This window comes from Lygodium microphyllum, chromosome 13, assembly GCF_053477565.2.
Source record: "Lygodium microphyllum isolate KBCC chromosome 13, Lygodium_microphyllum_v1.1.10, whole genome shotgun sequence".
Taxonomy (NCBI): Eukaryota; Viridiplantae; Streptophyta; class Polypodiopsida; order Schizaeales; family Lygodiaceae; genus Lygodium; species Lygodium microphyllum.
The window spans coordinates 20,253,265-20,268,722 of NC_141147.1; the positions used below are offsets into that span (position 1 = coordinate 20,253,265).

General features: G+C 43.9%; 1 protein-coding gene across 4 annotated transcripts in view; it reads left to right on the forward strand.

The window, feature by feature from the left end:
• The first annotated feature begins 504 nt into the window (after positions 1-504).
• Positions 505-15,458, forward strand: part of LOC148026398 (large ribosomal subunit protein eL20z-like) — a 98,309-nt gene continuing 83,355 nt past the window's right edge. For 2 of the 4 annotated variants that reach the window (XR_015692769.1, XM_087690442.1), the window contains exons 1-2: positions 537-712; positions 1,006-1,090. Coding sequence is in view for 3 of the 4 variants with exons in the window: in XM_087690442.1 (XP_087546568.1) it covers positions 1,075-1,090 (16 nt within the window). In the remaining variant the exon portion in view is untranslated. Of the gene's footprint in view, positions 713-1,005; positions 1,091-15,458 lie in introns of all 4 variants that reach the window. The other 2 variants (XM_087690443.1, XM_087690444.1) reach the window with 2 other exon arrangements.

Below are 15,458 nucleotides of genomic sequence, written 5' to 3' on the forward strand. Positions count from 1 at the left end.
GGGGGACCCAACTACCTTGACCAAATAGAGAACCCTGCACACTAAGAGGCAAAAACGATGGTTGCTCCATGTGGCACATCCACCATCGAGGAGGGGGGAGACATGGGGTTGCCCAAGCCTCACACTCCCTTCCCTCATACTAGGCAAGGGTTGTTGCCTGCCCAAATCAGTTTGTAGCCCTAAAAATGCGATTGAGAACATAGGGCTTCCATGCCTTCATTTTGTGTGTGTGGTTCGTGGACCCATCGAGTGTGTAAAGATCATGCCAGGAATAGGTCATGGCTACACTTTCTCAATGTCCTAATGGGTGAAGTTAGCAAGTACAAGGCTTAAACAAGGTGCCATGTGGATCTCACTTTACTTGCAGATCTAAATTAGTATAGCAAGCAGTGCATGTGGCATAAGTTATAACCCTAACCGACCTAAGTCCGAAGGTTACAAGTTACAACCGGGCTTTGACCGGCAAAAATCTGTGGGTTCCGAACGTGCAGCGAACGGTGAATGTCGTGTCGCCACGTCAAAAGCGTTTGCTCTTTATACAAGTGTCAAGAAATCCCATTTAGGAAGTATACAATATATACAGATTACGCGAGCCCGGGCTGGTTTGTCCGAGGAACCTCCCCACTCTGCACGTGTACCAGTCATCCTGATTCCTACCTTGAGGCATTTCGTTTCTTCGTCCTCGTCTTCTTCGCCATCGTCCCTGTCACAGGTAGGCCCGTGCCTCATGCATCGCTCGTGTCGTAAGTTACATGCCGATCTTTATGTCTTGTGATTTGCTCCCGCAGGATTTCCTGTTTCTTTTCTATTAAGACCATTATGACCACGGAACATTCTCTTTCTTCTCTCCATCTAAGGTTTTTCACCAATGATCGGCTTATTAGGCAGTAAATATTTGAAAGAGGCATTGCCTTTTGCAAAACCCTGTCATCTTTTTGTCAATGGACAGACCTTGGCAGGTTGGTTAAAAATGAAGATCTTAACATGGAGTGTTCTGTTTTGCAGAGTTGAACTCTCTTCTACATATCAAGAACCATGTGACATAGGCTTTTCAATCTTTTGTCACACAGAGACATGGGTAAACCTAAAGGTAACTATCGCTGTTGGTGGCACCTCCTTCTTGTACTACACTATGTGAAATATCGAGGCAATACGAGGGTGGTTTTTAGCAAAAGTTTCCTATTGTGTGCTAAGAGTGAGCTGCAATTGTGTGGTTTTTTCTTGAATCTGTCAGATGTGTCTACCGTGTGGATGCTTGCTGCAGCTATAGCCTAGGCATAGCACCATCTAGCTTGACCTTGTTATGCTGTTGATTCTTATGTCTTATATTTCTGGCAATCCCCCAATTTCCATGAATGTGTTTAAAATCCAGTCATTTTGTCTGTCTTTTGAAATTTAACGTGTTCTTGCTTTAGACCATTCAGCTCCCCTTACAAGAATCCTGAGCCCCATCACGCTCAAAGGCCAGTTTTTTGTCATTATTGTTGCAAAGAAGATGTCTTACTGCCATACGTGGAAGTAATGTAGTAGAGTGCCCTAACAGTGATGACAATTACTTTTTTCCCATTGTAAAAATAAAGCTATAAGGAATGGATTACAAAGAATACGGTACTAGTGTAGTCAATGCAGCAATGGACTCGGAGTTGACAATTTAAAGTGGCTATGAGGATTCACTTTACTCAACTTCAAACCTTATTAAATCCTTCCTACATTCCAAGCACTTGAGACAGGCAATCATCCTTAAATGGGAAACAAGAAGGAAAATTGTACACTGAACGAGGACATTGAAATAGCATCCCATCCTCATTGTCAGGAATATCCATTTTAGTAAAAGTACTTTAGGTCAGTAGTAGTAGATCTTGTCCGCACATGGCCCTTACAAGCTGGGCTACACACATGGCACAATGGCAATTACAATCTGTGATATGAAATACAAGCTGAAAATGGAGCAGAATTGTCTGATAAAGATGAACATTGGACAGTCTCTGGACAGCTTCAAGAAAGGAAATGTTGTGAAGAACCACAGTAGCAAGGTTTAGTGGGAGCAGATCAGCCTTGCCTGAGTGAAATAAAGTCAAGAGAGCCTTACATGAAATAAATGCAATAGGCAGCATTGCTTAGTAAAAACATAGCAGTAGACAATCTCACTTGACAAAAAAATGATGCTCTTGTGCATCTGCCTTTCAAAGTGGCGTTCTTCTTGGTTTCTTGGCATGTAGTGTTTTTAGCCACTAATTTTAGGGTTTGCACTTAATCTTCATTATTGTGCAATGACCCCTAGTTTAGCCACCTTAAAACAGCCCTAAAAAGTATTTTATGCAGAATTACCAAAATAAAAGGCTTACTTTCAATAGTACAAAAAGTGTGCCCCCAATCTTCTATAAATAGGACTCTTTTGTTTGTGCATCCTCAATCCCTCATTTCGTCAAAGGGCCATGATATGGAAGTGGACGCATAGGCTCATTACAAAATCAAACATAGAAGAGAAAAGCAGAGACGGAGAGAGAGAGAAACTCTGTAGATGAATGCTGAATATTGGACAATCAGGGTAGAATATGTACAAGAGTATGAGTGTGTATATGCCATCAATTAAAGAATCTCACATCGACCGACTGAATCTCTCGCAAACTGTCTGGATACCAACTGGCCACACATACAAGCAATAAATATAGCATACACAGTCAAGTTGGACCTGAATATGGGTCGACCTGCTGCAAATAGTGTCAAAAATAATACAATAAAGACAAAAATGCTGTGTGTAACCTGTCTGCCCTGTGCTGAACTGGCTGACTACCCAAATGTTGACTGGCTGTGCATGAAATGCTGTCTGTGTCAGAAGTGGAGCAGCGGTGGAAGCATAAACATGTGCTGAAATAAACTGCTGAAACACAAGACAAAAAGAGAAAAGAAAAGAACACGATACAGATGAGAACTCAGATGTATGCACGGGAAATGGAATCCATATATCTGAACACGAGACAGTCGCATACAACAGTGAGTCATTGGCTGCGTGGGCACTGGCACTGGCTCCTCTCTCCACAGAGTCTGCAGATGGTGAAATGATGATGATGACTGAGGAGGAGCCACTGAGTATATATAGACTGAAAAAGTGGGGAGCAATAATGCTGGTCGGACAGCATTAATGCTGGCCGACTGGTGCATAAAAATGCCCCAATAGCATAAAATGCCACACCAGAAAAAACCTAAAATACCTAATAAAAATGCCCAGCCCAGATCAAGCTCAGACTCACACATGAGCTGACAAATACTCTGCTAACAGTCTGACCATCCACAAACTGAAGATGAACTTCTTAAAAGTTAACACCCCCTCTTAGATCTTGGATGGGTCATGAGACAAAGGGATCTAGAATGCGGATGTAATATGACCTTAGGAAGAGCCTTGGTGAAAAGGTTTGCCAACTTGTCTTTTGTCTTGCAATACTCCATTGTGATTGTACTGTTTGTAAAGAAATACTCAAACACAAAGTACACACACAATCATATGACAAAGCGCAGATTGATGATAGAACTCCATATGGTTAGGGTAACACAGAGACAATGAATACACAAGATAAATGGATGAAAGAATAGACACAATGCTCAATGTTGTAAACACACTATGTAGAGTGAATAGAAAACATCGAATTTCCATGCCTTTGAAGGACTAGGGCAAAGAATATGAGTTGGAGAGAATGTCGTACTCTATATAGATCTTGAAATGTAGGAGGCAGCTTGCGGATGTGATCTGGAGCAGTAAATGTAGACATAGAGAGTCTTGCAAACTTGGAGAGTCTAGATCAGGCTGAACACGATTGGAGCATCTTGAATAGTGGGCAGCAGGCTGAAGACAGTTAGGATGAAATGGGTGGCTGTTGGAAACAATAAACACAGCTGTATATCTACTCTAGGAAGGGTGGCAACGGCAAGAGAGCTGCAAACGCAGATTGGTGATGTCAGTTGCTGCAAACGCAGGCAATAGATGCCTCTTAGGCTGATGACGATGGCTGAAATTGCCTCCTACAGGTTGAATGATAGTTGCCAGTAGTAAACATAGGCTTGGAGGGTTGTAGGCTGATGTAAGGGGTTGAAGGATGTTGGTCACCAGCACAAACTAAGGTATCTGCCAAGGAGGGGTGTAGGCAATAGTGGAGAATCAGGCATTAGTAGGAGAAAGACTTAAAAACGAGATTAAGGCTTAGTGGACAATCAAATTAGGGCTTGGCTTATGGGACATGGACACTCTCTAAGAAAGTTTGGTAATTTAATGATAATTTTGGTAATAAGCATGTTTTGGGTCTATAGTAAAGAGCTAATTAGTATCTAATGCATTTCCTAGCTCAACACCCTCTCTTAGGCCCAAAATTGGAACTAGCGAGGGATGGCAAAGCATAACGTCCATAATCACCCCAAGATGTCCCGTCCCAAAGTAGTCAGGTCATCGGACAAAGGGTGCATGTTGTCCAATGGCCTACTAGGACTCAATGGCTTGCCAAGACTATAGAGGCAATGATTATCTTACCTTGGGATCCCAAAGGGTCACCCTAACAAGGCCAAGGCATCAGACAAAGGGTGCTTGTCGGCTGCCCAGTGGCCTACAGGACGTGCAAAGGCAATGTAATCACTTTGAACTTCTTTAAAAAAATGTTGGCCAGTTTATTTTGATCCTATCAAGTATTTGTGCCCCAAGGGAAAGATGCAAGCCATGATTGCCTAGGGAGATTGCCATGTGAGTTGTCATGAACATGGTGGATCTAGTATCGATTACTCTTTGATTGAAAAGGTATAAATATGCATAGATGCATGTTTACAGAAATGGAATATCAATGGATGGGATAATGTAAAGGGCTATGCAGAGTGTTATCCTTAAGCAAAATGCTATGAATGGTGCCATGTGGATAATGGCATTGCAAGGGAATTAGTCTTTAGCTTAAGCGCCCTTTTACAATTATGATCATCTTAATGCTATGGATAATGATACAAAGGATAATAAATGTCATTGAAGCAAAAGTAATCAAAATCCTATAAGCAACAAGAGAAGAAGCTGCACACACCCCCTCCCCCCCTCCCCCAAATCCCCAAACCACTACATAGTGGAAGGTAAAGTTAGAGGGAACACTCCCTCCCCATCGTGGTGAAGTAGAATGGGAGGGAGCATCTACGCTGATCTTGGGTACCAAGTATTGAAGCATCACTCTATTGTGTTGGGGGGTAAAGATGCTTGTGTCTAGCTGCCTGTGTATTACTACATTGACAGTGTCCGCACACCTGTACATTGCAGTTGGTAGACGTCCATCACTGTCACTTCGTTTTTTAATTCTTTCAATAACATTTAAATAAAGGGAAGGCGAGTCACATATTGTGGCTGTTGGAGTTTCCATATCTTGTGCATCTCTCTCTCTTGCTCTTACTCATTTCACCATAGCTCTTGCTTCACTCGCGTGCTTCCACTCTGGGCTCACTCCCTTCAACTGGTATTAGAGCCAACCATTTGAGGAGCTTCTTCATTCTTTATTTCAGCTTGGATTCAAAGCTTCAACTCAAGGTTCCGTGGCAGCCATTGTATCTTTCTCTTGAGGTATGGATTGAGTCTTTCCTTCTTCCGGTTTGTTTCAGCTTGCTTTGTGCTTGTTGAGGAGCTTGTTAAGGCTTAGCTGAGTATTATCAAGTGCTTATTGAGCTGAGGAGCAACCATTTTATCTATTTTGAGTGGATACAGAGCATGTTGTAGAAGTCATGGATAGCTATGGCAGCTTGAAAACATTGTTGTATTTTGGCTATAACTTTTACATATGGTATCGGATCTAGGTATTTTATAGCTAGAAACGAAGAGCGCAACAAGAGCTACAAATCTTGTCACTTATAGAGTTGATTTTGTGCAGTTTTCTATTCTTTGTTTCACATAAAATAGAACTGTTCTGGTTTGGACAGCAAACAGTAAATTCCATAATGCATGTTTGATGTATCGGGGATGCTATTTTGTTGCCCGGATGGTATGGTTATGCTTTTGGGATATATTTGAGCTTGAAATAGCTCAAATTTCATTGTCATTTTAGTGCTATAATAATAGGGCAACTAGCATTTATCGGTGAAAAGCTTATGCCTAATGCTCATTGATGCTTTACAAGATACTCGGTGGATATATCATTACTTCGATTGTTATATATACTTACCAATATGCTATGGCATACCTTTGCGTTGAGATTTGAGCTCTATTACATTGATATTGGCTACGATTACATGCCTTGGTTACTTTGGTGTCTTATGCAGTTACGGCCTTGAAGAATCTATTGGGTTTTATGCTTTTGGCTCATGCTTCATGTATCTTGGATACTAGACATTATTCATATGATATTTTGAGTTTTGCTTGCTCATTTGGCATTCGATTTTTGCTTTAGTGGAAGCTACTTGGCTCTGTGTATTAAGTCACTTTGACACTTGGATGTATTGCAGAACATTTGGTTTATGCAGTTGAGCTTGAGCTTATCACAGTGAGACAGTGGGACTCATTGTGACATATACATGCTCTCTTGATATTTGTTGGATGCAATTACTCTATCGTAGGTTGATTTGATCTCTTAGTTTGGACCTGGTACTTATGTTTGTCAGGGTGTTCTCAGGGGTATTTATATGCTTCTGGGTTATATATTGAGCTTTTACTCTGTGAGTGGGTTATGCATCTGGTAGTTCTTTTCATTTACCCTTGAGACTTATCCTGTGCATGACGTCTATGCCTATTGCATGTATGGTTTCTGATACACTGTAGTTGTGACAGTCTTCATGCCGGTTGTTCTTGGCTTCTTTCTTCTTAGTTGCTCACAATTGATTGTTGGCATATTGTTGTAGTTTATTACAATAGCTTGTCATTTCGGTTTTATGCATTCTATTTGAGGGTAGTCATGTGGACTTGACAATCTTTTTCTTATAGGTTGTGGATAGCTCATTACTTTGGCAATATCTCCTATCTCCCGCTTGATTTAGCAGTGGTTTTGGGACTGATTTGCAGGATATTACATCAACCCATCTTGCCCTTTTGTGTACTTGCTTGGTCTCATTATAGCTAGTGGTTCTTGCGACAGTGCTATATTCAATATTGAGAAATTGGATAGGACTAATTATAGCTATTGGAAGACCCAAATATGGCAGGTTTTAGTGCAGAAATTGTAGGTTAGACCACTAAAAAATGGGGGTATCAAACCCAAAAAACATTATGACAGAGGATTGGGATGAATTGGAGGAGCTATGCAAGTCCACAATCATTTTATCACTCTCTAAGAAAGTTAGTACAATGTTGTAACTGGAAATCAGACTGCATATGAGCTTTGGACATGGATTGAGAATCTTTATGATAAGCAAAGTTCTGCATCTCAAATGTATTGGCTGAAACAGTTGATGGACCTTCACATGAAGAAAGGGACTTTTATGTCTGCATACTTTTCACTTCATCATCAGTCATTTAGCTTCGTAGGAGATCGAGTTCAAGGATACTTTACATACTTTATTTCTACTTGGTACTCTACGTGAGTCATGGGACACTTTCCGTATGGCACTGTGTTAAGGATGGGCTGAAATTGCAGGATGTTGAGAGTGTTCTCTTGATAGAAGAGGTGAATAGAAAGAATGTGAATGCTTTCCCTATGTCACATGCATTGATTGTGAGAGGTGGACAGGATGGAAATGGCCGTGGTAGACTTTAAGAGATCTCAATATAGGACATGTGAATAGTCTACAGTAAGTCTTGAGGGTTGTAAGCCCATGCTACCCCAAAACGGTGTTTTGGGGTTGTTGAAAATGGACCGGCCATTTCGGACCGAAATGGAAACCGAAAACTGGCATTTTGGCATCCTGCGGTGTGAAATGGGTAGTGGCCTGTGGGTTATTGAGGGAGAAAACATGCTTGGCATTCTTTGTTCGATGCGAGTTTCTTTTCTCTCTCTATCTTTTCTTCCTCTCACACAAAGACTTGAGAAAAGATTAAAGATTAAACTAACAAGTTTAAAAACTCTCTTTCCTTCCCTCTCCCTCTCTCATGATTCAAATTTCATCCATCTCTCTCTCATATACACACAAGGGCACAGTGCAACTATCCTCTCCAAAGGATAATGGGCCACCATTCAAATTTCAAAATTTGAAATCTCTCTCTTTTTCTCCCAACCTAAACCCAAAAGCACTCTCCCTTTCTATAAAAATCTCTCTCCCCCCAATCTCATTTATCCTTTCAAGTTCTTCACCACTCCTACTTCCAAGCTCTCCATCCTTCCTACTCTCTCAAGCTCTCTCCTCCCTTAACCTCTCAACCCTTCCAACCTCCTCCTCCATCAAGCTCTAGCCTCTCTCTACTCCCTCAAGCTCTCTACTCCTTCAAGCTCTCTACCCTTTCCACTCGTTTCTTCAATCATCTCACCCTCCACTGGTGATCCTCTAGGCTCTCTCTATACATCATCTATGGCACCCCTCTCCATGAGGCCTTTCAATTGCATTGTGCCTATTTCAAACGAGTGAAGGAGAAATCCAATACTTGCAAGTGGCAATGCAAGTATTTCCCAGAGCTCCAAATCTCATCCGTCACTCACCTTCTCATCCACCTTTGCAAATTAGGAGGGGAGGCCACACCATGCCCTAGTATTCTTGACTATGTCTATGAAAATTGTCGTTGGAAATACTTGCCATTGAAGTGTTGCAAAGGCCTTTCAAGAGCAAGTGAGGAGGTGATCTCTCTCGAGCATGAGGTCTCAGATGTGTTGACGATCCCTCTCCAACTATCTTGGTTTCCTCCATTGGTGGGGCCTCTTCTATCCCATCTAGAAAAAGCCATTGGACTGGTGCACCTATATTCAAGAGACAAGCCACTCTTGCCCAAGCAATGGGGCAAGTTTTCTCGTCCTCTCCCCTTTCTCAAGGAGAGGCAAAGGCAAGTGGAACTAGAGATTCCACGTACCATAATTGAGTGCAATCTCTCTTTCCCTCAAAGTGGATCGATGGAAGCGGATGGTGAAAGCCATTTTTGCCGTTGGTCCATGCTAGGGATGGTTGTCAGAGTGCAGCAATGCGGAAGCGTAGGACAAAGACTGAGAGTGTGAACACACAGAGAGAGAGAGAGAGAGAGAGAGAGAGAGAGAGAGAGAGAGTATATTAACGTCTCTAAAAGGCCAATGTGGCCTATGAGACCAAAGCAGTACATACAATGATGGTGTGTTTCTCATCTAGAACGAGAAAAAAGATGAAAAACATGCCTATAAGACTGAAAAGGAAATGAAATGAAATAGTGTCCCATAAAAGGGAGACATGTCAGTGATCTGAAAGTGAGAGTAGAGAAATGAAAACTCTCCATCAATGATATGTCTGTTCTCTAGGGAATTGTATCTCTGCATAGCTAAGGCGTCTTGGCATCTGTCTCCTGTGGCGCTCAATGATGGCTTTAATTTGTCTGTGGTGTGGATGTCTAGGCTTTCGTCCGGGTGGACGTGGGCGCCTAGACCGGCTAAGTGCCACTGCTCTATCCAAAGGGACACCTACAGAAGATGAGGTCCAATGATGATGTACTCCTGTAGGCTGTGTGGCAGTAGTAGTGGTATTTGCCATACTCTGTCGTGTATCCATGAAAAAGTCAGTGACTGCCCTCTGTCTATGTGAGCCGAGCTGTGGGGGCCTCCTCCGTAGAATTGTTGCTCTGCGCCTCTGGAGCTCCAAGAGGAAAAATCCCAAGCATCTCTGATCCTCATACTGCATGATCCGTCTCAGGGGTCCAAAACCCTCTCGAAACAGACAGTGGTATCTACCTCGTATGTCGTAATATACAGTGCATCGGCAGATGTAGTGTTCCTCTGTCTCTGGCTCTCTGTCGCATAGTGGGCATATGCGTTCTTCTGTCTGTATACCCTCCCATTTGCCTGTCTCAATCCTCAGGTGGTGGGATGAGGTGCGGATCTGACCAATAGCTGTGCGTAGTCCATGAGGCAGCTGTGTGTCCATGTAATTGGGTCGGGTGATGAAACCATCCTCAGATACCTGGAGGAAGTGGGTCTGGTAGTGTGCCATCCTCGTGCCATGGGGCGAGGGGGGTCGGATCCAGGTCTTCTCCGTATCTAACTTCAGTATGTCTGCTCTGATCACATGGTTTAGCTCTGATCGGCTTAGGTCAAGTGTAGGGCAATCCAGGCTATAGTCAAAGGGGGGTAGTCTGTCAATCTGCAGACCATGTAGACGCATCCATGTACTCATCTGAGCATACCAACAGTGTCTGTCACCGTCTGCTGCTAGTTGTCTAGAAGAGGCCAGGGCTAGCCGTGGGTATCTATCTTGGGGGAGCTCCCATAGTCTATGTATGAAAGTCACTGCCTGAACCAAGGCCTCAGCCACCATGGGTGATGCCCCCAACTCAGCTCTGATAATCTCATGTGGGGTCGAGCTCTTCGCTCGTATCATGCGTGAGATCATCATGACCAGTGGTCTTTCCATATGCTCCCATCCATCATAGTATTCCTTCTCTGGTCCATCCTGGTCTCCCAAAGGCTGTCTCCTCGTGTGAAACAGATTCGGACCCCAAATAGCTGCCCCATATAGGAGTGTGGGTGTAACCAAGGTGTCAAAAAGCCACAGTTTGGTGCGCGGCTCATGAAATTGTATGTGAGCACATTGCCTCTCCAATGCCCCTAAGGCTGCATATGCTTTTGCCAAACGAGCCTCTGATGTCTCTCTCCAAGAGAACTGTGGTCCCTTCAATGTGACCCCCAAATAAACATACTGTCTAACCATCTCCACTGGCTCTCCGTCAAAAGTAAACTGGTGCTCAGCTCTTGTCACCCAAGCAGCTGAAGTGTTAAATACCATAACTTTAGTTTTCCCAAGGTTCACCTTAAGATCTCTATCTCTGCAAAAAGCTGATAATGCATCCAAGTGTCTATTTAGTCCCTCAGGTGAGTCAGATATAAGTACAATATCATCGGCATAAAGCAGTAATGGTATCAGCACTCCAGCTAGGCTGGCTCTGGCCCCACCTGTCCTATCCACATATTCTGAAATTTCATCTATATACAGCCCAAAAAGTGTCGGTGAAAGTGGACAGCCTTGTTTCACCCCAATGGTGCTATTGACTGTATCTGAGATGCCCTCAGGTGTTCGTACTCTGCCTGTCACTGTCTCATATAGGGCATAGATACTCCACTGTATCTCTACGGGCACACCACTGTTTTGCATTCTTTTCATGAGTCTAGCACGTGGCACTGTGTCAAAGGCCTTGCAAAAGTCCACAAAACAGCAATAGATCTTTTTCTTGAATGCCTTGCCTTCTTCAATGATTGCCCTCAACGTAAAGATATGGTCTAGAGTTGTATATCCCCTCCTGAAGCCAGCCTGGCCTTTTGACCTCAGGCCATGCATCTCGGCCCATTCACTCAACGCTTGTTCCACGATAGAGGCATATATCTTGGCCAGCATGTGTCCAATTATGATAGTTCGGTAGTTACTAGGTAGCGCGGGGTCTCCACTCTTAAAGAGAGGCACAATAATATGGTCTGACCAACAAGTTGGAAATCCCTCACAAACTGCCCTATTAAAGATGTGAGCCAGCGTTGGTGCCAGAATATCACAGGCATGCGTGAAGTGTTCAGCCACTAAACCCTCATGGTCTTGGGCTCTTCCATTTTTCAGCTTCCATATGGCATTCCTCACTTTTTTTCCTGTGAAAAATCTGCAATTTGCTGGTCTTGAGGTTGAGGGGAGTGGCATAGGTCTTGGCCAGGGATATCATAGAGTGTGCAAGCATATCCATGCCAATCATCCAGTCTAGTAATTTGTAGGGGTGGCTGGCTCTCATGCATCTTTTTCCACGCTCTCTTGCTGTCCTGCCCCAAGAACATGGAATACATTTCTGTTTCTAGTCTGCTCAGGTATTCCTGCTTCTTTTTGCGTACCAACCGTCTGAAGAGTGTTCGAGCATGCTTATGGGTGCATATACCAAGTGCCAGCTCTCGCTGAAAACGTGCTCGTGTCTCTCTGCATTCATCATCATACCAGCCATTCTGTGGAGCATTACCTCGTGGAGGTTTATCTGACGGTGTAGTGTGTGGGAAAGCGTATGCTGCTGAAGTGTGTATTATCTCGGCCAACTGTCCTGTAAACTCATCCAGAGAGGCCTGTGTGTCTAGCTCCCTCAATGCATCTCGCACAGTAATGCTGTATATGTGTGAGGTCGCTTCCACAAAATCATAGCGTGGTAATTTTGGTATATGTGACTGTGCTTCATGTATATGCCCATATTGCATTGTGAAAGCTAGAATAGCATGGTCTGCTACTAATCCAATTGGTCTGTCCGAGATTTTAAAACTTTTTATGTCAGGTAGCAAGTTGGGTGATCCAATCAAATAGTCCACTGTGCTTGACCCCTTCTTGTTATTCCAACATGTGAAGCCATTAGATCTTGGCCACTGTGGTAGCCCGTTAAGGATGGCCAAACCATGTGCACTTCCTAGTGCCAGTAGGTGTGTTCCATATTCTGTTCTCTCTCTATCTTGGGCTGATCTAACTAATCCCACTTCATCTAATGCAATATCTCTGAACATCTCATCACTAGTGTCAAAGAAAGCAGATTGGTTGTTTCCTGTGCGTGCATTAAAGTCTCCTGCTAGTAGAACATCCCCAATTCTCATGTATCCCATTATGTCCTCATATAGTGGTGTATACGGGGATGCCTCTTTAGGGGCAAACTTAGAGTATGCAGGGGGAAAATAGCATATGGCAATATACATGTCGCGAGTTCTGCTTGTACGTAACTCGATCCACATGTATCTTGCCTCTACATCTCTATGTATCACTTGGACTGTATCTCGGAGCTCTTCTCTAAATAGAATTGCCACACCTCCTGATCCCCTCGTGCCTCCAGGCCGTCTAGGCTGAGGGCGATATACACTTTCCCATCTATATCCATATACATCAGGTAAACGGCTGTCTTTACATTGATGTGTCTCAGTATACATAGCAATGTCTATACCTTTGAAAGTATCCTCAAAATAACCTACATCTGTCTTAAGGGAGCCATTGCAATTCCACAGTGTGAACTTCAGGGTCTCATAGGCCGCGCACCGTCATGCCGTCCTTTTCTCTGTGATGATGACTCTTCCATCTCTGTATACAGCCCATTTACCTGCTTTCCGTGCCTCTAGAACACGTGGCATATTTTCCCTCCTGTGGGCTAATTGGGCTGGGGTGAGGTCTTCATCTAGGTAGATCTTTTCTCCTTTGAGAGCGATCCTCTTAGAGAGGAAGGCTCTCTTTTTTTCCAGGTCTCCAAACTTCAAGATGAGGACTTTTGTTTTTGTGTCAGCCTTCCCGACTCGCCAAGCCCCAATGATGGGTACATTTGTAGCTCCAATTTTGGTGGCAAGAGCTGTAGCATCTTCAATTGGGGAGCTTTTCTCGTCTAGTCCAACCACTCTTACGTGGAGTGCGCGTACTCGCCTTTTTGCCTCTTCTTCCAAGGTGGCATTCATGACTTCCACTTTGTTGCCATGCATTCCTTTGTTCTTTTTTGCCATATCTATCCATTCTGCATTTTCTTTGACGGTATTCTCAACATTCTCCATTTTCTTTTGGGTGCCTTCCACCACACTTGCATAGGTGTGCATGTCCTTTTTTAAAACATCCATTTCTTTTTGTAGTTCCGGTGCGGTTTGTGGTTCCTTTTGTGTGTCCAGTTTCTTTTTGCATTCGTCTAGTTCTTCTTGTAGATTAGAGATCAATGAGTCTTTCTCTGCCATGCGTGCATCCAAAGTTTGTTGCATCTCCTTTTTTAGTTCTTCCATCATTTCAGCTCGAACCTGCTCTTGTATGTCCTTTTCCATTTCCTTCCTCATGGTACGTATTTCAGCACGGAGTATGGTCAACATCTCCTCATATAGTGTTTCATTAATTTTGCGGGATGTCTTCCCATATCTACTGGACCCTGGAGAGACATTCCAATCTCGGGTTTTACGCCCATAGGTTTTGTATCTCGTGTTCTTTGGCGGTGTATGAAACATTGTCTCCATGGCTGGTTTTGTGATTCCTTCATTGTCAGTTTCTTCCATCGTAATTATAGTATGCGCTATAGCATAAAACTGTTTACAGTCTGGGTAGAGTAGTAAACCAGTGACATAAACTATCACTCTAGCATGAACTAGAGACAATATATCATAGACTGTCAATGTGATTGCATCATAAGATATGACTGTAACATGAAATGTTAATGTGCGTCAGTCTGAGATCCCGTAGGTTTCCAGTCCACACAGCATGCAAGGTTCATTCACAGTGTATGCATACGTCATTGCTGCCACGATACATTCACAGTGTCTGCATTCATGTCAGTTTGCATTCATGTCAGTCTGAGAGAGTGTCTGCATTCGTCACTGCTGCCACAGTACATTCACAGTGCATGCATTTATGTCAGTCTGAGAGAGTAAGTGCAATCTGAGAGTGTCTGCATTCGTCACTGCTGCCACAGTACATTCACCCAGGACACAGCAGACAAGCCAGCATTCATGTCATTCTAAGTACATTTGTGTCTTGCAGGACAGTGGCTGTCTCCCTGTGCAGAGACGTGACCTTGCAGAGCAGCTCCCCGGTGGCGGCACTCACGACAGTCCCGCCCGTCAGACGCCCGTCATTCGCCTGTCAGACGCTCGTCCACGCTCGTCACACCACGTCAGCATTCGCCCGTCAGACGCCCGTCAGCACGCCCGTCATTCGCCCGCCCGTCAGACGCTCGCCCGTCAGACACATTCGCCCGTTAGACACGCTCGCCCGTCATTCGCCCGTCAGACACGCTCGTCCGTCAGACACGCTTGCCCGTCATTCACGCTCGCCCGTCAGACACGGGTGCAAAGAGTATGTCTGCGTATGTGTCCACCTCGAAGATCTCCTACTCTGGAGCTGGGATTGCACAAGCGTGGCGATATTGGCAAAGCGAGACACAGATTGCAGAGGAAGGAACTGCAGCTGTGGAGGCGCTGAAGAAGAAAAAGAAGGATGGGCCTGACGATGACAATCAACATCTCACCACGCAGAAAATTTGCAGTGTAGTATGCTGTATAAGAGTGGAGAAATACACGGAGGCAGAGGAAATATTTGTGTGTGTCTTTGAATTGATGACCTTGATCTCCGTTAGCCCGAGCACAGTCTCTCTCAGCCAACAGATCTCAAGATCAGAATCTGTATCATTGAATAATAAGCAAGTGTGCACTAGGGGCTGGTTATTTATAGCCAGAAAAAATAGCAATCAGAGCAGCAGGTCGGCTGTATTAAATGCGGCCGATTGCACCTGAAATAATGCAAAATTTGTCCGACTGCCCATAAAAGTGGCGCATGTACCTGTTGTGCCACATGGCACCTGTACGTTGCCTATTGTTCGACTACTGACGTGTCCTTTGCCGTTCGACTGCTCCTGGCACAAAAACGAGCAAACTCATTAGACATAAATTCACCTCCCT